The sequence below is a fragment of the Ambystoma mexicanum genome, chromosome 2q (genome assembly GCF_040938575.1).
Source record: "Ambystoma mexicanum isolate Mex_15411 chromosome 2q, UKY_AmexF1_1, whole genome shotgun sequence".
Classification (NCBI taxonomy): Eukaryota; Metazoa; Chordata; class Amphibia; order Caudata; family Ambystomatidae; genus Ambystoma; species Ambystoma mexicanum.
Genome location: NC_090924.1, coordinates 1,089,781,273 through 1,089,802,762, shown reverse-complemented (window position 1 = coordinate 1,089,802,762; position 21,490 = coordinate 1,089,781,273). Strand labels below are relative to the sequence as shown.

At 49.0% G+C, this 21,490-nt stretch overlaps 1 protein-coding gene across 2 annotated transcripts in view; it reads right to left on the bottom strand.

Moving 5' to 3' along the window:
• GATAD1 (GATA zinc finger domain containing 1) overlaps window positions 1-21,490 on the bottom strand; it is a 164,766-nt gene that overhangs the window by 53,191 nt on the left and 90,085 nt on the right. The window contains exon 5 of one of the 2 annotated variants that reach the window (XM_069648435.1): window positions 7,840-8,023. The exons of the other annotated variant lie outside the window; for it this stretch is intronic. Within the exon in view, the coding sequence (XP_069504536.1) occupies window positions 7,840-8,023 (184 nt within the window). The remainder of the gene's footprint in view (window positions 1-7,839; window positions 8,024-21,490) is intronic. 2 annotated transcript variants of the gene reach the window in all.

Sequence of the window (21,490 nt, the reverse complement as noted above, 5' to 3'; positions counted from 1 at the left end):
AGTTTGGACCACCCGTTCAAATCAGATTTAACAGAGTTCCACAGAGGAGGGAAATTCGCTTGAAACAGGTTGCTTAGGGTTGGCGTGATGTTCACCTCCAGGTATCTAATCACCTCCGTTTGCACTTTGAATCCCCACCTTGAGGTTAGCTGAGATGGTAGTGAGGTGGTCGGGTGAAGGGACATCGCAATTGTTTTCTTCAAATTGGCTCGGAATCCCTACAATCTTCCGTACTCCTGCATGGTTTTAAAGAGGGCAGGGACCGATTCCAACGGGTGTGTAAGGTATGTCAGGATATCATCTGCAAACATCGCCAATTTATATTCTTCTCCTCCCCTTACCATCCCATGAATTTGGGGGTTCAAGCGCACCTTCTGTGCAAAGGGTTCGATTACCAGGGTGTATAATAACGGAGAGAGGGGGCATCCTGTCTCATGCCTCCGGTTAGAACAAAGGGGTCCGAAGGGACACCGTTGACAAGTACTTTTGCTGAGGCAGTGTGGTATAGTGCACTTGTGCCTCTGGCCCACACCTTCCCCAGATCTGCCCATTTCATAACTGCATTTAGGAAAGGCCACAACGCGGTCGAAGGCCTTTTCGGCATGGATGGACATCAAAGTTGGAAAGTCTTCTTCTTTGTCGGGATGTGACATAAGATCTAGAGTTTTCCGGACATTATCTGCCCCTTGCCTACCTCTTATGTAGCCCACTTGGTCTGGGTGAATCTGCTGGGGAGAACCAGAGCCAGCCGGGAGGCTAAGATGCTGGCGTAGAGTTTAACGTCCACATTTATAAGGGAAATCGGGCGATAAGATGCGCACTCTGAGGCGTCCTTGCCCTCTTTGGGGATCACAGTTATTCTTGACTCTGCAAACGATGGAAGGCCTGCCCGGTCTCTAGTATCGAGTTGAAGAGTTTAGCTAAGTGAGGGGTGAGGGCACTAGAGCTCGCCTTATAGAAGGCTGGGGTGAACCCGTCCTACCCGGAAGCAGAGCCGGCTTTGAGACGGAAGATGGCGTCTTTGACCTCTTTAGTCGATATTGGGGCATTGAGGGCATCTAGGTGTTCATGTGCTATCGGGGGTCGGGGTAGGCTCGACTGATACTCTTTGATCTCAGACACTGTGCTCTGATTTTCTGCTTTATAGAGGTTAGTATAAAAGCTAGAAAAGCAATCAGTTATGTCCCTAGGGCTGGTCCGGAGTTGGGCTTGCTCGCTTTTAATTTTATAAATTGCTCTGTCTGCCCTCTGTTTTCACATGCGGTTGGCCAGCATAGTGTGGGCTTTGTCGCCTCTCCCATAGAACTTCTGTTTCAGCAGTCTCAATGGCGTTAGTGCTCTTTTCTGCCAAATATCCTTCAACTCCTCCCGAAGCATTGTGACGTGACCCAAAGTTAAGTCTGCTCCCGCTTTCTGAGTGTGAAGTCTGCGCTCGTGGTGTGCGATCTCGGCCTTCAACTTAAGTTTTCCTTTTTAGCTGGATTCTCTTTCTATGTGCCACCGAGCCACCTCTGATATCAGTACCCCTCATAATGTGGCCTTTTTGTGCCATCTCATCAGTGTCGTTTAAGTCGAAAAAAGTTTTGATTGCTTCAGTGATTGTGTCTTTGAACACTGGGTCTTTGCAAAGGTAATCATTGCACACCCATCTCCGCTCTGTGCTGTTAGGCAGACCCAGGTCTAGGTCCAACACACAGAGTTCGTGGACTGACCATGCCACTATCTCTATGGGGGCGTCTAGCACCAGATGTTCGCTTTCCACACCGATCAGCAAGTAGTCTATACACAAATGGGTTAAGTGTGGGGGAGAATAAAAAATGAAAGCCCGACGTTCTGGGTGTGTCACCTTCCAGGTGTCTATAAGATGGTGTTCCCTCCGTTGATTTAAGAATGTCTCCCCTTGAGTGGTGCTTGGCAGTTGGGCACCCTCATTGATTCCCAATCCCGAGCGGGGTCTACTATCATATGGAGGACTCCTCCGCAGACCAGTGTGCCCTCTTCTCCAGCCCTCAAGGAAATCTAGCAAAGACTCACTAAATTGCAGTTGGTTTTGGTTGAGGGCACAGGCCAAACACAAGGTGACCGTGTGTGATCGTAGTGTACCCTTGATGGCCACGTATCTACTAAGGTCATGTTTGTAGACATGCCGTATCTGGAGGCCGATAGACTTCCGATACAAAAACCCGACTCCCCCTTTCTTCTCAGTCCCCGAAGCCCAAATTGTGTCTCCGATGTCGCCACCTATAATGTTGCGTTCTTCCCCTCGGGTATATTTGGTTTCTTGGACGAACAGTACATCCAGGTTCGACAGTTTGAATAGCTGTGCTAGCATCGAGCGCTTGTGAGGCGAGTTTAGGTCCTTAACATTAAGGAACCCCATTGTTTTCTTATGTGAGGCCATGCTGAAGTGTGTGCCGATGACGTGTCCTCTTGCTAGGAAAGCGCAGTCAGGCTCTTGTGATGAATGTACAACTGATCAGCGACTGGTCTCGTGATGGGCTATGAAGTGAATGTGGCGTGCTATAATGTGGAATACAAGTGGTCCTTCCCTTTGGTGTGAGTTGTCCCCACCACTCCCTTTCCCCGTGAAAGAAACCATAACAGGTGTTTTCCAGTGATAGAGATGCCCTAAAAATCGAACAGTAGGGCCACACTATAGGGACCCCTCTCCAGGCAGATTTGACAACAAACTAATACCTCTAAAGCATTACGGTGAAAAACAACAAGCAGAGAACTCTCATAACTGTAACTCGTGCCATTTTCATAAGTTTCAGGACCGCTCTGTTGGAGCATCTAGCGGCTCATGGCTAACATTTCGCTCGGTTCGTTCACCATTTGGGTGTCCCCCACTGATGGAGGCATGTGCCCCGGAGTGATTTTGCCCACTTGCGGGCAATTCCAGGCTGCAAGGAAATAAGGACACGTCGTTTTGTCATGGGATGTTGAGCCTTTTGTATTTCCACTTTGCGGGAGCTCGCCCCCTTCTAGGTGACATCGGGAAGCTCTTCTGCGACAGGCCCATGATTTTTCTGGATACTTCTACTTCTGAGCTCGCTGTGCTTGCTTGTAGGTGTTCTAGGGGCCTTTTAGCTTCATCCTCTGAAGTCATTCTAAAGTTTTCCCCTTCATATTCGAAGCTCAGTGAAAAGGAGTGGCCCCATCGGTACCGGACCCGACGCTTCTGCAGCCACGTTGTTAGGGGGCGACAACTCATCCTCAAGTTTAGTGTGGTGGCGGAGAGATCCTGATACAGTTTGACACTCGATCCTTCGAAATCTATGGGCTCGTGGTTTCTGGCTTTCTACAGAATCTCTTGCCTCTGTTTGTAATAGGGGCATTTCACCAGGACGGAGCGCGGGCCTTTCGGTGGTCCACCCGCTCTGTGGATCCTATCGTACTCCAGAGTGGTGGAGTGGGGGGACGCCCTGAAGAGGGATGTTATCAGTGCTTTTATTTTGATCTCTAGGCCTGCAGGCATCTCTCCCCGTTTCTCTTCAAGGCCCATAATGCGGATATTGGTCGGCCTCCCCCGGTTTTCCAAGTCATCGAGTTTGAGTTGCAGGTCACGCTCTTTTTGCTCCAGATCCTGGAGTCTAGCCTCATACGTCATTGTTGTGATTGTGATGTCTGTGGACTGCTGATTGTGCTCCACGGCTTCCATTTGATCTTCCATCTTGGCCATTCGCACCTGTAGGTCTATGACAGTCTGTTAGGCTAGTTTTGATGGAATGGATTTCCCCCAACAGCAAGCGGATATCCGATTTCGTGACACTATCGCAATCATTCCCCAGAAACTCTGTGGAGCTCTGGACCTCTTCTTGTTCCATGGTTTTGGGCAATGGCTGAACGATCGCAGCCTGCGCACGGTGCACGGATCCAGGAACGCCTGGCACAGGAGGGAACTGGCTTTGAAGCCTGGGTAGTGTATTTATGGGAAGCAGTGGGGATTAGAGATGTGGGCCACTGGGACGCGGCAATGTATGGTGCACAGTGTCCTGCAGTTCGATCTGGTGTGGACTGCGGCTCTGGCAGTTCCCCAGACTGGGGGTCCACCATGCCCCCACAGGTTTCCAATTGCCCTTCTTTGCCTCTTGGAGATAGCCTTCCCCTCTCTTGATTTCTTGTGGGCACACTTTTTGTGGTCTTGTGCTCAGGCCCTCTCTCACTGTGCCTGGTGGGAGCTTGTGGTCGTACTGTGGGATGCGCGGGCTGTTGGTACAAAGTTGGGAGGCAGGGTGATGATCCCAGTCAGTCCTGACGATGTGCCCGAGTGTGGTGGTGAGTGTTGCGACCCCTTATGGCGTTTTGGGGCCACTTGTGACTGCTAGAGCACCAGTTCCCGCTCTTAGGGAGAACCAGCTACTCAAGTCCCTGGAGTCACGTTTACTCTTGCTAACTCCTCTGCTCCACGGAGCATGTAGGGCGCAGTGGCGATGTTGCCTTCTTTGTGTGTTTCACATAGGGGTGGGGAGCAGAGGTTGCAGCACTGCTGCTTGTGCGGGGGGCTGCCTGTTGGCGGTCGGTTTATGTGGAGCGTTGGCGTGAGGGAATCCCTTTAATTCCAGCATCAATCTGAGGAGGTCGTAGAGCTGGTGGCGGTGACAGAGGGCCCCGCCGTGGTGGCTTGTGCCATCGGCAGCTCTTGGAGCACCGGAGGCACCACGGGGTACTGGCAAGTAGTGGCATGCTCTGCCCTGTGAGTGTGGGTTAGGCAGAGGAGCGGGCCTGCTCATTGATATGCAGAACGCGGGTGCTGTGCTGAGCCGCAGGGCAATTGCAGCCAAAAGGCCTCGGTTGCCCCCGAGAAGGAGCAGCACCTTATCTCGTCGTGTGCTGTGTTGGGGAGGCTCCGTGGGGGGGCAGCTCAGAGTGCCCCGGGACCCATCGTGCGCACCCCCATAGGTGTGTTCAGAGCGCCGCTCGCCTGAAAGGGAGTCCACTCTTTTTGCCTTTGCCCACCTTTTACCGTGTGCGCCGCCCGGGTCGGGCGCAGTGCCCTCGCTCCGACCTGATGATCCTCGGAGGGTCCGCTCCTTCTTGTGGGCCCGGATGGTTTGCTTTAGGAGTGCTTCACCTTCGTATCATTTACAGCCGGGAACTGCCATTTTAGTCACGCTGTGGCTCCGCAACACTGATTAACCAGCTATACTCGTTCTTCCTGTTCTGGGTCGCGGTTTCTCTTGAAACTTCAATGTGATGTGCCCTAGGTGTTTAAGAGCAAAGCGGGCTGTTCTAATGGCATTAAGTTTACTTTATGAGGTAGTAATTCACTGCAATTTTCACACCTGCAGGGGGAAACGAAGGCTCAGGCAGCCATTCCATCTGCGCCCCCCTGGTGGTCTCCCATTTCTCATTTTAATCTCTGTCACCAAGGATGTAACTGTTTTGAAGCCCTTGCACTGCGTCTTCAGTCACCCCAATCCTCGTCTCCACCTCCATAATATACCCGGATTCCTTGGCTAGCTGTGAGCGCATTGACGCTACATTAGCTGGAATGTCATCCAGCTTTTCGTGGACAGCTGCAAATCCTTTAGCCATGGCTTCCATCAAGTGTGTAAGGTCTGGGATAACGCGATGAAGGGCTGAAAACGGTCTGTGGTTGGGACCGGTAGATGGTCCAGGAGCATCACGCGGGGCAGCCTTTGCAAATTTAGCCATTGCTCCCAGTATTTTGCCACTGCATGCACCACTAGTCATAGCAGTCGTGTGGAGGAGGGTCCAGCCGGATAGGAGCACCCATGATTTAAAGCCAGGGGTCATCAGCTCGCGACCAGTGCGCTTCAGTACCCATATAACCTATCAGTAGGTGCAGGGTGCCACTCCAGGCCGGTGGATAGGTGGAGCAGGCTGTGCTTTGGCACAGGATAGTAGTGGACCAGGGTGCCGCAGCTGGGCAGGAGTGTACTCAGGCCGCTGGTTGCAGTATTCCCTGGTCACATGACAGCTACCTTTGACGCAGGGAGTATGCCAGTCCAACACAGAATTCGGACCCAGGCTGGTTAATTCAGTAAGCCCCCTTTGGGTTGCTGAAGCGGAAGGGGGACCAGTGCACAGGGTGGCCGGGGGGCCCTTCAGTTGTACCAGGAGATGCAGCAGGCGGGCTTGCCCAACAGGGGCACTCACCGCCAATATGGCTGTGTACGTTGTTGTAGGCGCCCTGCGTGGCGAGGATCCAGTTTTTAGCGTTACAGCTGCGCAGGTGTGCACACGCCGTTGCCAACACCAGTGCAAGGTCTGCGTGTGGTCCGCCTTCCGCCATCTGGTGTGGGAAGGATACCGCGATGGAGCAGAGCCGTGGAGAGGGATAGTCGGGGATATATAAAATAATGGTCTGCCAACTGAAGCTCTGCAGGTATGGCCGCCGGGGGCGGGCAGAGTACAGCAATGAGTACAGCGATCTGCCAAATTTCAACTTTCATGGCACACCATTTTGGCCCCATTTATTTGGCAGGGGCACCTTTTTGTCAGATGTCATGCCCCCCCCCCAACATTTTCAGCAAAGTTACTCCACTGCCAGCGGGCATGGTGCAGCTGCCGGGATGTGCGCATTGCCGCCGGGTCGGGGGGGGGGGTGTAGTGCGGGTGTGTTGCTGACTCCAGTCATGTCAGGGGCACAGAGAGTCAGGCCGCACTACAGGCCGACGCATCGAGAAGTAAGAGTGTTTTCTGCCCACCTGATGTTCCCTCTTCGGTACGCTGCATTGATGATTATGGAGGTGTGGCGGCTTCACACAACGCCTTGGCCAAGTTTCATAATGGCACAGCGGGTTTCCTCCAGCACTGTCTCGGATTGAACAGGGGATGGTTGTGCCCCACCTTCGTTGGACTCAAGCGGGCCAGTTCTTTAGGTGCTTTGCACGATATTGCCGCCACTATGCAGGAGTTCCGTTGCAGTGTATACAGAGCTCTTCTATTAGGCAGCCATTTGACAGCTGCTCAGCAGCGCCCGGTGACTGTCAGTATTAGACCCTAAAACAGGAGCAACTGTTCTTTGACCTTTGTCCCAGGGGAGTCCCAGCGCAGACCCCAGAGGTGCATACACAGAAATGCAAGTACCAAAACAGTCCCTTCTGACACCAGCTGCCCTCAGAAAGAAATTAATGGCCAAGGGTGTCCTAAAAACAAGGTGACTTAGCTAGCACATTCTCTTCTCATCGATGAACTCCAGTAAGTGTGCCAGAGAAATTTTGCTGCACCCCTCGCTTTGAGCAAGGGTTCTGACTAACAGAACGTTGCAATAATGGCACGTGGCCCATAGGCAGTCCAACCCGAAGCACTCCCAACACAAGGAGTGTGGGAAGGGAACCGAGAAATGTAGTCAGAAGACGAGCATAAAGAAAACTCTTTTTGACCAGACCAAAGCTTCGAGAACTTGATGCCCTGGCTGGGAACCAAAAAAGGAAAATAAAAAACATCATTAACGAAGGACAAAAAAAAAGAGCAGGGGAAAAAAACACAGGTGGGCTACAATCGCCCAGTCCCATTGGTGCTGAGAAAAGGACTAGTGGGCGAAACCAAATGTGGTTCCATGCATGTACCTGGCTTCCAGATGGAAATTAAGGAAGGAAAATACATTTTTGGTAGGGCCAAAATCACTCTGGTCCCTTTCACATTGGTAGGAACGTCACACATTAAGGAGGAAAGGGAACAGGGTCACAGGCATATTAAAAATAACTTCCCCCTCCGACACAACTTTGGACCTTTTATTTTATTTTAAAAGTGCACCTATAATCTCTTTCCCACAATATTTACTAAATCGTGTACAAAGGAGAAATACAAGTAAAGACAGCAATGTACATTTTTATGTCGAGTGAAAGCAAATTAAATGCTGTACGATACCTATGATGTAGGATGCAGGATCAAATCTGTCTTTCGGGCTGGATAAAGTAGGAATGAGCCAGGTTAATGCTGCACTCTTTTCGCAGTATTGATCCTGAATAAAACCCCTAATCTGTGCATAGTATGCTTGTCCATCCTGCTCATCAATCACTGAGACAACATCTCCAATCTGATAATACATTCCCTGGAAAAAAATGCAGGTATGTATTTATCCGTTTGACACGCAAGACGTGTTGTGAATTTTAGTAATTATTTATGGCAATCACAGCTGGTGCAGAATACTGGTGCAGTAATCAAAAAGTATTATTCAATAGTCAGACACAAACAGACTTTCAAATTGTTAGCCAAATATGTAATGTTAGCGGCAGGACGGGGGAGGGAGCAGGACAGAAGGACACGACTGTGCTTGCCTTCCACAGCACTCTTATCCCCAGACAGCATTTTATAGGATCAGACAACAATTCAGGGATAGGGTTGGGGAGGGTAGAGGCACCCCCATCATTTGGTGATGTGGACCTGCCCCTTCATCCCTTCTGTCACTAAGGTCAGTCTATTTCATAGTAGAGGCTCAGTCAGGATAGAAGTGCACCCTTTTTAGCAAATATCTTTTTGTTGACATTTTCTGTTAGAGTAGTGTCTTAAGGGAAATATTTCACATACAAGAGCAGATCTGTACACATAACATGATATGTTTTAGCGCTGTTCCTTTATACCTCATCCTGTCCATTACCACATTTCGGAAAGATGTGCCCACACATTATAAAAATGAGACAAAAAAAAAGACAACACAAAAGAAAGTAGAAGGACACGGAGGGGTGCATCACTTCTCAGCACAGAGCATCTAAACTGGCCTATGTTGACTACTGGATAGTCTAGTCAGCACAAAACAAAAAGGTGATGGCTGGACGGTTTTGAATTAATCATAACCACAGGCACAGCTCTGGGCAACCCTCCAGACCATTGTTTTTCAGCCTGCCAAGCCATTACAGAAGGGGAAAGACATGCAAATGAGGCTTGGTTGCACCCCAAATCAGTCAGCGCCCCAATCTTTTATTCTGGGCTACGATTCTAGAAAGTGGTTCTTATCCCTCTTAACAATGTGGTTTGAATGTACCAAGCATGTTTCCAATCTACTCTGGTTTAGGGAAAACCAGTCCTGACATTGAGGGCAAAGATGTATGGATAAATTCCCTGAAACACTGCATCAAATATTTGATCACAATTCATATTGGGGATTTTGCTCTGCAAGCCTTTTACCCATTCAGATGTACATTTAAAATCACTCTGTCGCTCTCTAGTTTTGGTACCTTTACAACATTTGTGACTGCTAAATGGGAAATATTGACATTGCATGCAATCATTTCTACTATTATATGGAATTGTAAGCTTCAATGGATAATTTGAAATAAAGTTGATTTTGATTTGATATATAAAAAAAGAAGCTTTCAGAGTGTACCCCCTATGGATAGGTACCTACCAAAGCACTGTCTCAAAATCTGTTGAGGCTCTCCTGACTTTGCACCTCATATGTTCATCTGTCCATTCACCCTCAAAGCCCAGTGTGAATGAGCTGAGGGCATCCTCACTTATTTTCCCCCAGGATCCTGTGCCGAGATGGGCAAGGAAAGGCCATAGCTTTTGGATCCTGACCCAAGGGTTGGATATTCGAGGGAGGATCGCCTGACTCGAGGGGACCTGGGGAGTGGGGAGAGGCCGTCCTTGGGTGAGACATGGTATTCCCCATTCCCTTTCCACAATGAACTGTCTGTCCCAACAGCCTTTGGAGGTTACTGTCAACCTTTCAGCTTTTCTTCCTTTGAAACTGACCCTCAGAAACGCCTTTATTATACTGGGACGAGGGAGGGATCAACTAGTATGCCACCCCCTCATTTGAGCGGGATAAACGCATATGAACCACCTCTTGTTAATACAGATAAATATCAGCCCAGTACCAAAACGAGGAGGAAACAACCGAGAGCTAGGTACACTTCCATTCATTCACACCACTTTGGTACTGAGGCGGGGAAGGGTGCTATGTAGGAGTTAAATTGTAATAGCCAGGCATGTCCAGCTAATAGGCTTAACCATGGTCAGGCAATTGAGGCAAAGGACTCGCACACGCAACCCTTTTACCATTCACATGTCATGTGTACAAAATGAGATAGCCATGGGAGCCAGGTGAGAGACGGGGAGAGGAACGTGGCTTACAGAAGTGGAGCGGGCTGGGGAGAAACAGGCTGGAGGGAAGCCGTGCTGAGCAGGAGTGTGAAAGAGACAGGTGGCTGGCCGTGAGAGGTTTGAGAAGCCTGCTCTCCTCCTTGCCTGGTGTCCCCAGCAGGAGCTGGGAGACAGAAGCCATGCTGCTGGTGGCTTCCACTGAGGAAGAGCGGAGCTATGCGCTGCAAGACAGGACGGCGAGCGCGGCTCGCTGAAGCTCCCGCAAGGCAAAGGCAGAGCGAGAGGAAGCTTTGAAGTCACTCACATTAGCTCCAGGGGCTGAAAATAGGCATGTCGAAATGCCGAATGAACTGAAAACGATTACAATTCACATGGAAGAACAAACCCAGGGTTTTTGAATGCCGAACAAACTGCAAAATATTATAAGTAGGTTTGAGAGTGCAACAAACAATATTGAATACCGTACTAACAGAGATATGATGTGCAGATTTGAATACAGCATGAGCTCAAAAGCACAGGATGATCACTTCTGAATCAAAGTGAAAGCAAGGTGGTGGGGAAGGGTGAACACCACAGCGTGAAGAGTTGTGTGAGATACACGTTGTAGCAAAGCCAAATAGACTGGCAAGGAGAATATGAAATAAATGTTGGCTAGGAGCACAGGTGTATAGAGAGAAAGTCTGTGTTGGCGAAGGATTGAAGAGTACAGAATCATAAAGTGCTTAGGGTTATCGGTTGCATGACCTGTAATGGGTGGACCGTGTGGTCCGACAACTGCGCCTAGACTGAGTGACCCCTACGTGAAAAGAGACGAGGAAAGCAAGTGTAAAGAAGCTTGTAATTTTGCCACAGTTGCTGAAGTGAATGATAATGCAGGAAGAAAACAACCTCTGTGACCTATTGAAAAACTGAATGATTAAGGAGTTGACCTGGAACTGTTTTGAAAGCCAGGAGATTTGAGTTGATTGTAATTTTGAAGCTGAACGAGCTGAACTATTGGGAAAGGGAAACCCACAACCTTAACTAGAGAAAAGCCTGGGGGGTGGGGGTGACTATGGCTAAGTAGCCATGCAGTGAGGACGGGATTCCTGAAGCTCCTGCTAATCCAAAATTATCTGTGCCTGTAACACATGACACGGTGCGTGTAGCTGCCTATAATTTTAACATTATGCACATAAAGGATGCCACACAGCGTGGAGTACCGAATAAGGAGTAGCAGCAAGGGATCGTGGAGAACAAGCCGACAGAAGTGTGTAACCGAGTGAGGGTCGGGCAACTAAAATGGTGGATGCCACGGAGATGAGACCAGGATATGCCGAGTGCTCAGAAGCGTATTGAGGTGAGGAGCAGCAGCCACAGACCACTGCGGCCAGACGGGATCCTGTGTTAGGTCCACATCGTGTCGGGACTTGGATTTCAGGGCACCGGCGTGGAGTGGGCTGCACGTCGCGCTGTGAGAAGCTGTGCCACATCAGAGGACAGGACCATCCGAGGCAGCGGAGGAGGTACGGGTGGGGCCGTGGACATACCATCGGGCCGGGGGCTGACAGCAGGGCCCCCAAGTGTAAATAAACCTCTCTGGCACAAGCAATGGAAGCTCGGGTGCCGAGTGGACATTAATGAACATAAAGTAGAGCAGCGCCAGTGAGCACACTGGTTTCCCCAGATCCCCTTCCCATCCCTGTATCCAAAACCCACATTCAGGCCCGTTTACAGAGCAGATGTAAGCAGGAGCCGGCCCAAGACACAGATGTCTGAGATAAGTATGTAGACACATCACTCTATTTGCCGGAAGGCGTACCGCACAGAAGAAATGCTGTCCACATCCATACAAACACGGCCCAGGAGCAAGGACCCGCACAGAAGATAAAGAATTTGGCATGTATGTAAAGCATACAATATAAAGAACAAGGTCAGAGGCCTGATAGGAAGAAAAATGGCAGATTTGTGCACCATAAAGTAGCGGAGCTACGTTAATAAGTGTGGACCCGGGCAAGTAGGAAGGTCTGGAAGGTAGCCCAAAAAGGTGAAATATACTAAGTACATTCACATACATTAGCGGCAAGACGCAATGCGCAGAGTTTAACCCATGCAAAGCCCAAAGTGGCCACAGTAAAGGGGACAGTAGACCTGAATGCCAGCCTCCACAAGTACAGGAGGTCCTGAATGAAATACTATAAGGAAGCACTTACTAATGGGCACATGTACACAAAGGAGCATGCTGGTGGAAGTTGGCTAGCTCAAGGGTAAACATACTAGACATTCCAACCGTGCTGCATCAGTCACACAAGGGCCACCTCCCATTGGGCACACCGGAACAAGCTGCAGGGTTTGAACTGAAGGTGGTAATTTAACAGCTGCACAGGCTATAGATGGCCAGGCACCAGTACCAAAGCCTGGTAACGCAGTAAGCAGCATTCGCCCAACAATTAAGCCAGATCGGACGTCTAGACATTAAGCAAGCTAAGATCATCCGGCAACGACAGGGTTCTGTGGACAGAGTAGCGGGAAAAGCACAAGCCTGAAAAGACGGTAGAAACAGCATCGACACAGCGAGTATGGCGTCCAAGACCCACAAGAACAAGGCGAAGCAGTCCACAAAAGACACGTTTACTAAGACCGCAAATGCACCGATCAGCACACATCAGCCAACATTACTGCATACCGGACTACACTTTACAAGTATAAAAACAGAGGATGCACTTCACATCGGTCAAGAAAAGGCTGCGAGAGGTGAATCTTATATATATGCTACTTTACCCAGCCAGACTGAAAATCATACACACAACTTTTTTGATACTCCTGAAGAAGTGCCTAAGTGGATGTACACTGAAAACTTGCCAACCGGAGGGGACGACCGGACAAGCGAAGAAGGCAACGCATGCTAGCGGACCGTGGCGTTACTGTAAGAAACAGACGAGTACAGTCAGCAGACTATATGTGAACGAGACCTTGGAACATACGAGATACAGGCACTGAAGCTTTGCAGTACACAGGCGCCAGCAACGTAGTGCCCATCTAGGCACAAATTGCAAAAAAGAGTCCTCCACCTAAAACTGGATTTTTTCTTCGGATACTAGCGGTTACGTATCCGATTGCTGTACTCCAGGCACCAGGGCAAGCAACTGGGTCGGGAGTGAGAAGTGGGGATGCCTGATCACAAGGTATTGAGCTGGGCAATTGTTGTGGGTAGGGGAGTTTGGGTGTTTAGTTGGGCATTAGCCTATAGATCCACACAGGGAATGTATAATATGTGCAGACTGTTGATGTCGGAATCTTCACATGCGATGGGGGACCATAAAATAATGTCCTGGAATGTCAGGGGCCTGAACAGCTATATTAAACGTAATAGAATAATGTTGACAAAACACTGACATAGCACTCCTCCAAGAAACACACCTCACAGGAGAAACAAATCGCCCTAGCCAAAAAATTGAGTGACAACGCTAGGTTGTCATATTGGGCATATGCTAGAGGAGTATTGATATGAGTGGTGCCATCGGTCCCATTCAGAACCCCACAAGACCTTTAAAGATAAAGAAGGCAGAAGGATAGTTTAGTTTAGTTTCTTTATTTGTACCGCGCACCGAACCCTGGGGTAGCCGGGCGCCGGAGACTTAGAGACAGTTACAACATGGCAAAAATATACAATACAGACTGTGAAATAACAACATTAAGTGTAGTAGACCAGGTTACAAGATGGTTGACAAGGACATGCGGAGAAGAAGTACATTAAGCAGAATTTTTGTTGGAAAGCCATGTTTTAGTATTGGCTCTAAAAGTCCAAAAGTAGGGTGCTGCTCTAAGGGTTAGATGCATAGCGTTCCATAGTGTGGCAGCTAGGACCGGGAAGCTGGCGCCACCTGCTTTTTTTAGGGAGAATTTGGGAATGGAAAGGCAATCCGAGTATGGCGGTCTAGTAGATGTGTGATTGTGGAACTTGTCTGCCAGGTATTTGGGTGCGTCATTGGAGCGGCATTTATGGACGATGATGAGTAGTAGTACAGGGGCTGGTGGAAGGTCCAGAAATCTGTATCAAACACTTACGCACCTAACCAGGATACAGCAGCTTATTTTCGTTCGCTATATCCCCGAATCAGCCCATACAGGGATGGCACATTAATATGGGGTGGTGATTTTAATTGCGCACTTAACCCGGCGATGGATAGATCGGACGACAAATTTGTGCATCCAGCCCCCCTGCTAAGGCAATGAATACACTGTTACGGGCATTCAAATTGGCAGATATTTGGAGGACGCTTCACCCACAGTCCCAAGGATATTCACATTACACTGCCCCACAAGATCTATACACTAGACTAGATTCTATTTTTACAGGGGAAGAGACCATCAATGAATTTAACAGGGCTGACTATAAAGCACAGGTACTATCAACCATGCCCCCTTGATGGTCACATGGCAGAACCTCCCCCCTAGGGCACGCATCCCAACATGGAGGCAACAAGTCGAATCCCTGAGAGAAGCAGCATTCCAAGAACACCTTACAGAAGGAATGAAGGAATACTTTAAACATAACACAGGAAGTGTAGGATCTGCGGGTACATTATGGGAAGCCTTCAAAGTAGTAACTAGGGGGACAGCGATAGCTAAAACAAAAGAAATGCAAAACACGATAGAAAGGGACATACACAAGGCAGACGCTAAGTTAGAAGCCATAGAATGCTCAGGGGACAGGACCAAGAAGCGAGCCAAGGAAGTCATCCGGCTGCAGCAAGAATGTCTAGAGCACTGAAGACGGTTAGGCATGCTTAGTTATACGAAATATGTAGAAAGACAACATGCCGAAGGAGATAAGCCAGGACAATTGCTGGCCTGGTGGAAGAGTGAATCTAAGTGTGATGTGATAAGAGTGATAGTAAGGGAGGATGGAGCGGAGTGCGGGACACAAGAAGGCATAAATAAATGTTTTCATGATTACTACAGGGAGCTGTATGCAGAGATATCAATAACTCCGGTTGTCCAAAACAGAGGACATGCTTGCACAGATAGAACTCTCGATATTGGACGCAGAGGCCGCAGATAGGTTGGAAGCCCCCATAACCATAGAGGAATTAGAACACACTGTAAAGAAGGTTGCCTCACGGTAAAACCCCTGGAGTAGACGGATTACCCAGTGAATTTTATAAAGAATTTATGGTCGATGTCACCCCCACCCCCGCCCCACCCCCCCCACTGCTAGCCATGCTTACTGATGCGTTAGACATGGGCACTCTGCCGAGGTCATTGAAAGAGTCCATTATTATCCCGCTACTCAAGCCGGATGCTGACTGCGGATACAGACCAGTCTGGGTATGTACCAGACAGGAACATAACATGTAACCTTAGGAGGTTACACCATATTATAGACCAAATACCCCAAGGAAGCGCACAGCTTTTAGCTGTGGCCTCGCTTGACGCAGTCAAGGCATTTGACTCGGTCAGATGGCCCTGGCTTCTGCCGGTATTGAAAAGCTTTGATATAAGGCCTACCTACATTAAATGGGTACGTTTGTTATATAGTATAGTATAGTAAAGGCACACAGCAAGGTTGCCCATGGTCTCCCATGTTATTTATTTTAGCTTTGGAACCATTAGCGGTATATCTCCAAAAAGAATGTCAAGATGCAGGTATAACCACTCAGGGCAGTAGGAACCTGATTTCTCTATATGCGGATGATATGCTTCTATACCTACAACACCCAGAATCAAAGTTGCAGTATATGCTCGATGTGTTCAAGTGGTATGTAGACCTGTCTGGTATCACGATCAATGCGCAGATGTCTTGTTTTTTTTCCCTGGGAGGGTAAAGAGGGAAACCCGCGAACACATTGCTGGTGCCACTGATTAAATGGGAGGTTAGCACATTCCGATACCTAGGGGTAGACATTTTTCACGATCCTAAGACAGTTGCACATACAGAATACACTAAAAGCGGTAGATAAGATCAGGAAATGTATGGGCTTCTGGGTTAAGTTGCCACTCTCACTAATGGGGAGAACTGCACTATTGAAGATGGTAGTGCTCCCGAGGCTACTTAATTACTTCACAAATGTCCCGTACGACTACCTAAAGTATTTTTTTAGGAAAATTGATACCATATGTCGGGAATTTCTATGGCATAACTTGAGAAGCAGGATGGCACTAACGAAGTTGCAGAGCCTGTATGATCAAGGGGATATAGAAGTGCCAAAATTTGAAGCATATTTTGTGGCAAGTCAACTCCAATTCGTCACAAACTGGCTGTCTGATGAACAGACCAAGACACTCAACTACTACAGGCAGTATGTGCACCATTTTTTCTAAAAGAGGCGATATGGACTGTAGCGCTGCGAGACCCACAACCTCAGTTGCTGCTGCAGTTTGGCATGACAATATGGTATGGCTTATCGTTTGTTAGGGAAAGAAAAACCTTATCCCCCCCCAGATTCCATTGGTGACATTGAAGCCGGAGGGTGCACAATTAAGACTGAACATGAGAAAGTATTGGGAATCCGTGGGAGTGGTGACGGTGAGAGATGTGCTATGGGAGGGTAGACCAATTAACTTCAATGTACTTGCCCTATAAACAGTTGTACAAAGGGGCCAACATATCATCCACACTACACTTCTCACGCGTCTTAAGCAGAAATGGCCGGGGACAGACACTGTACTGCAGGAGGATGAGACACTCTACGATATTTCAGAGGGTGGGCACGCTGTATCGAGAATATATGAGACGTTGATGTCGAGACCTGGGCAGATGCTGGTGCAGAACAGGCATAACTGGGAAGCGGATTTACAGGAACAATTGATAGACGAATGTTGGGGTAGAGCGATGGCTTATCATAAGAAGTGTCTAGAAACCCTATGCTACAGCTAATCCAATTGTACGTAACTCATAGGGCTTATCTAACCCTGATGAAAATAGCCAAATTCAGTAAAGCACAGGAACAACAGTGCCCGAAATGCGGACTGATTAATGCCGACCTAGTGCACATGTTTTGGGCCTGCACAATGATCAGAAAATACTGGCAAGAGATAGCCCAGGCCTTGGCCAAATCAGGTATAACATTAGACGTCAGAACCCCCACTGCCTGCTTGCTTGGGAGCTTTGTTAGACCAAAGCAAACAAGTCATGTCAGTAAGTTGAAAGATTTGGCATATATCCTGGCGATGCGAAGGATAGCAATGGGTTGGAATGCTCGCAAAGGCCCAGGAGGTGCGCCAGTGGTGAGAAGCTGTCCAGAAATGGACACTGGCAGAAACCGCAGAGTGGAAAAAGGCGGCCCGTCAAGCCAAAGTGAAAAAAATGTAAATTTAGATTCCTGGAAACATATGTTACAGGAATTGACAGCCTCTGCGCACAAAGGTGCCAATGAGGAGGAACAAGCACAGTAACAACCGGGGGACTAGGAACTACACATTATAAGGTTTGCAGACTGTTGCATGCTAACTTAATAGATAATGAGAGTGGAATAGGCAGGGTCGAGGATGGGAGGAATTGGGGGGGTTACGGGATGAACAGACATCCTCAGTCATGTGAAGAATATACGAGTCTGTACATTGCATTGTTGTTAAAAAACCAATAAAAGCGTGACCAAAAAACTAGAGAAAAGCCTGGATGTCCAAGGAGGATTTGAATTGGTAATAATTATTATTATTTTTTTTTTTTACTTCAGATTTTATTGCCATTTTTATATTAAACAAGCAAATATATAACAATGAACCCCAACACCCCTTTCCCCCACCTCCCCCCAACTCCGGGCCTGAGAGTAGTCTAATGTTCCAGCGTTCGCTGGGCCATCCAACAGGTATTCCAAAACGACTGCCCAGTCCGCCCTAAGCCTGTGATGTTGACCTTGAATTGAGTAGGTAAGCCACTCAAGAGCCAGCAAGTTCCAAAGCTTAGCCACCCATTCGTGATCGTGGGGAGGGTCCTTTGTTTTCCACCTGTGGGCCAGTACCACTGCTGCAGCCATCATCATAATTACATAGAGCTTACGGCCCGCCTTGCTCTTAATCGCCGCTAAGGACACCCCCAACCCCAGCACTGCAAAGCCAATGTTATTCCCAAGCTCCAGCCCCAATACCTGATTAAGCGCTTCTGGAATCCCAGCCCAATAGTTCACGATTGACGGGCACTCCCACCATATATGCTCCCAAGAGCCCTCTGTGCCGCATTCTCTCCAGCATAGGGGGGAGGTCCCGGGGTAGATTCTATGAAGCTTGGTAGGAGTCAAGTGCCACTGAGTAAGGAGCTTCAGCCACATCTCCCTTATTTGGAGAGACCTCGTCAGCCTGGGTATCTGTCTCCACAACCAACCCCACTCCTCGTCCCCTAGGGTAGTTCCGGTAGCAGACTCCCAGGCCTTGATATAGGCACGTGCTGGAGGATCCTGAACGGCCTTCATAAGCCTATATAAGTCTGCGATCAGATGCTTGTCTCCCGATTCCCTACTAAGGAACTTTTCGAAGGGGGTAAGTTGCCGGGTCACCGCTTGCCTTACCGAAGGGTAACTGAGCCAATGACTTAGATGGCAGTAACGAAATCTTTCCCCCTCTCCCATGGTGAAGTCTAGTTTACACTGGTCAAAGGGCTTGACCTGTCCCCCCCATACATGTCCCATACCACTCTACATCCCCCCCTGGTGCCATGCTTGAAATGCGGATGTGTTGTGACCCGGGGTAAACTGCAGATTAGTAAAAAGAGGTATATAGGGGGATGGATGCGTCGTTAGATGGGCCAGTTGTACCCCCTTGTCCCAGGTACGGCCCACCTGGACCAGGATCACACTGCAGTGCATCCTAATCGGCCTATCGCGATTCGGCTTCCACAGAACCCCTTCGAGGTCCTCATCCAATACCGCCCTATCCATAGCCCTCTACCCTGATCGTTCTTCTGCCAATACCGCCCTATCCATAGCCCTCTACCCTGATCGTTCTTCTGCCAATCCTGCCCTATCCATAGCCCTCTACCCTGATCGTTCTTCTGCCAATCCCGAAGTACCTTCAACTATACCGCCCTATAATAAACCCTAAAGTCGGGTAACCCCAAGCCCCCCCGAGCAGTAGGGGTTCGCATCACCTTGAGCGCTATCCTTGGGGGTTTGTTAGCCCACACAAACCTGCTAGTGATTTTGTTCCGAGACCTGAAAAAAGATGGGGGAACATGCACCGGCAAGACGTCAAAATTATACAAGAGCTTTGGGAGAACTGTCATTTTTAGGGTGTTGATACGCCCCAACCATGAAATCCCTGGGGGCCCCCAATCTATTAACTTATTCTTAAGTTTCTCCAGTAGGGGCAGGTAATTTGCGTGGTAAAGGTGTTCCAATTTTGAGGTCAGTTTTATTCCCAGGTAGGTAATGGAGTGCTCTATAGGGAGAGGTGGCCTTCAAGTCGCCTAATGCTGGGGTCGATAGAGTGAAATTGAGAATTTCGGTTTTGGAGGGATTGACTCTCAAACCCACCATGCTCCCAAAATGCGCCAATTCCACCTCAAGTGCCGGTATGGGCAAACTTGAACAGGTAAGCGAGAGTATTACATCGTCAGCAAAGGCTGCAATTTTATGCGATTCCCCTGCGAAGGGGATTCCTGTTATTAGGTGGTTAGAACGTACCGCCTCGAGGAACGGTTCCAGATGGAGCGCATACAAAATCAGGGAGAGTGGGCATCCCTGTTTGGTTCCCCTTTCGACACGTATCGACTCCGACAGTTGGCCGTTCACCACCAGTCTGAGGGTCGGGCTTCTGTAATTAGCTCTGATCCTATCCATGAATTTGGGCCCAAAGCCCATCCGCAGCATAGCTGCGAAAAGGAATCCCCACTCCACCCGATCAAACGCTTTCTCTGCGTCTATTGCCATGAGGAGAGCAGGGATTCCTCGTTTGTGAGCCTTCTCCACCAGGTGGGCCAGCCTCCTAACGTATCGCTGGTTTGTCAGCCTCTAACAAATCCTGATTGGTCCGGATGGACCAGTTTCGGTACTAGACGGTCTAGCCTCTTCGCTAAAATCTTAGCATGGATTTTGGAGTCGACATTGATTAAGGCTATGGGACGATAGGAATAACATTCAGTTGAGTCCTTACCCTTTTTATGTATGTGGACAATGTTCGCCTCTTCCATAGATCGCGCAATTGTGCTGTCCCTACCCATTTGATTGAATAAGTTGGTTAGTATGGGGATAAGTACTTCCTTATGGCGTTTATAAAATTCTGCCACGTAGCCATCCGGACCTGGGGACTTAAGAGTGGGCAGATCTCTTATCGCCTCCCTTACCTCATCCTCTGAGATATCCCTTTCCAAAGCTTCGCTCTCTTCCTGTGTTATGGAGGGTAAATGCACCTTATCTAGGTACTTCAGTTGATCTGCCTGCTCCGGGGCTTCAGACGAATACAAGGCGGAATAGAAACTAGAGAATTCCCTCAGGATGTCATCAGTATTGGTGGTAGTGCTCCCACCCACACCTTGATCTTGGTTATTATCTTCCCTGTCTGCTCCTTTCGGAGCATTCTCGAGAGCAGTCGGTCGGCCTTATTGGCTTTGATGTAATATTTCTGCCGGAGATACAGCAGACTCCACCCCACTGCCCGAGTCTGGATCAAGTCTACTTGGCTACGCACTACTCTATACTCCCTTTTGGTGGCCTGAGACTGATTTTGCCCATTATCCCCCTTAAAGCTTCCTCTAGGCGCACCTCCTCCAATCTCAGCTCCTTGTCGCGTCTCGCCTTGATTCCTATAATAGAGCCCCGCATGGTGACTTTAAAGGCATCCCACCTGACTTGTGGCGTTGTATCCCCTTTGGGATTTTCAACAAAGAAGCAAGCTATTTCCTCCTCAATTTTGCAGGCCAGTACAGGGTCCTTGAAAAGGGAAACAGGGTAGCGCCATTTCCACAGCCCCACGCGATATGGACAGGGGGGTATGGTCCGACAATGTTGTAGAGCCCACCGAGATGTCCAGCACCCTCCCCAGCAGGTGAAGTGATAACCAGATAGTCTATTCTTGAATGGGACCGATGGACGTGATAGTAAAAGGTGTGCCCCCCCCAGCTTCTCCCCGTACCTCCCACCAGGTGTCTACTAGGGCCAGGTTGGTGATGATCTCCTTCAGGGCCTGAGAAGGTCTCCCCTGTGGCCCCATGCCTCCGGGGATCGATCCTTCGCTGGGTCCCATGCCATATTGAAGTCGCCAGTAAGAACAATAGGGGACATAGCAAACATCTCTAACTTCCCCAGGGCCTCTTGCAGGAAGCCGTCCTGTGCGGTATTAGGGGCATATAAGGTTGTCACCATAACAGGGAATTCAATGCCCTCAAGAGAAACTTCTAAAAACCTCCCTTGATCATCTGCCATTTTCCACGCTATACGTAAATCCAGCCCATCCCTGAGAGCCAACAGGACTCCCGCTTTCTTTACCGATTGCGTCGCCTGTAGCACCCTGGCATAGACCCAAAACCTGGCCCTTCCCCTGTCAGCCGTTCGGATATGGG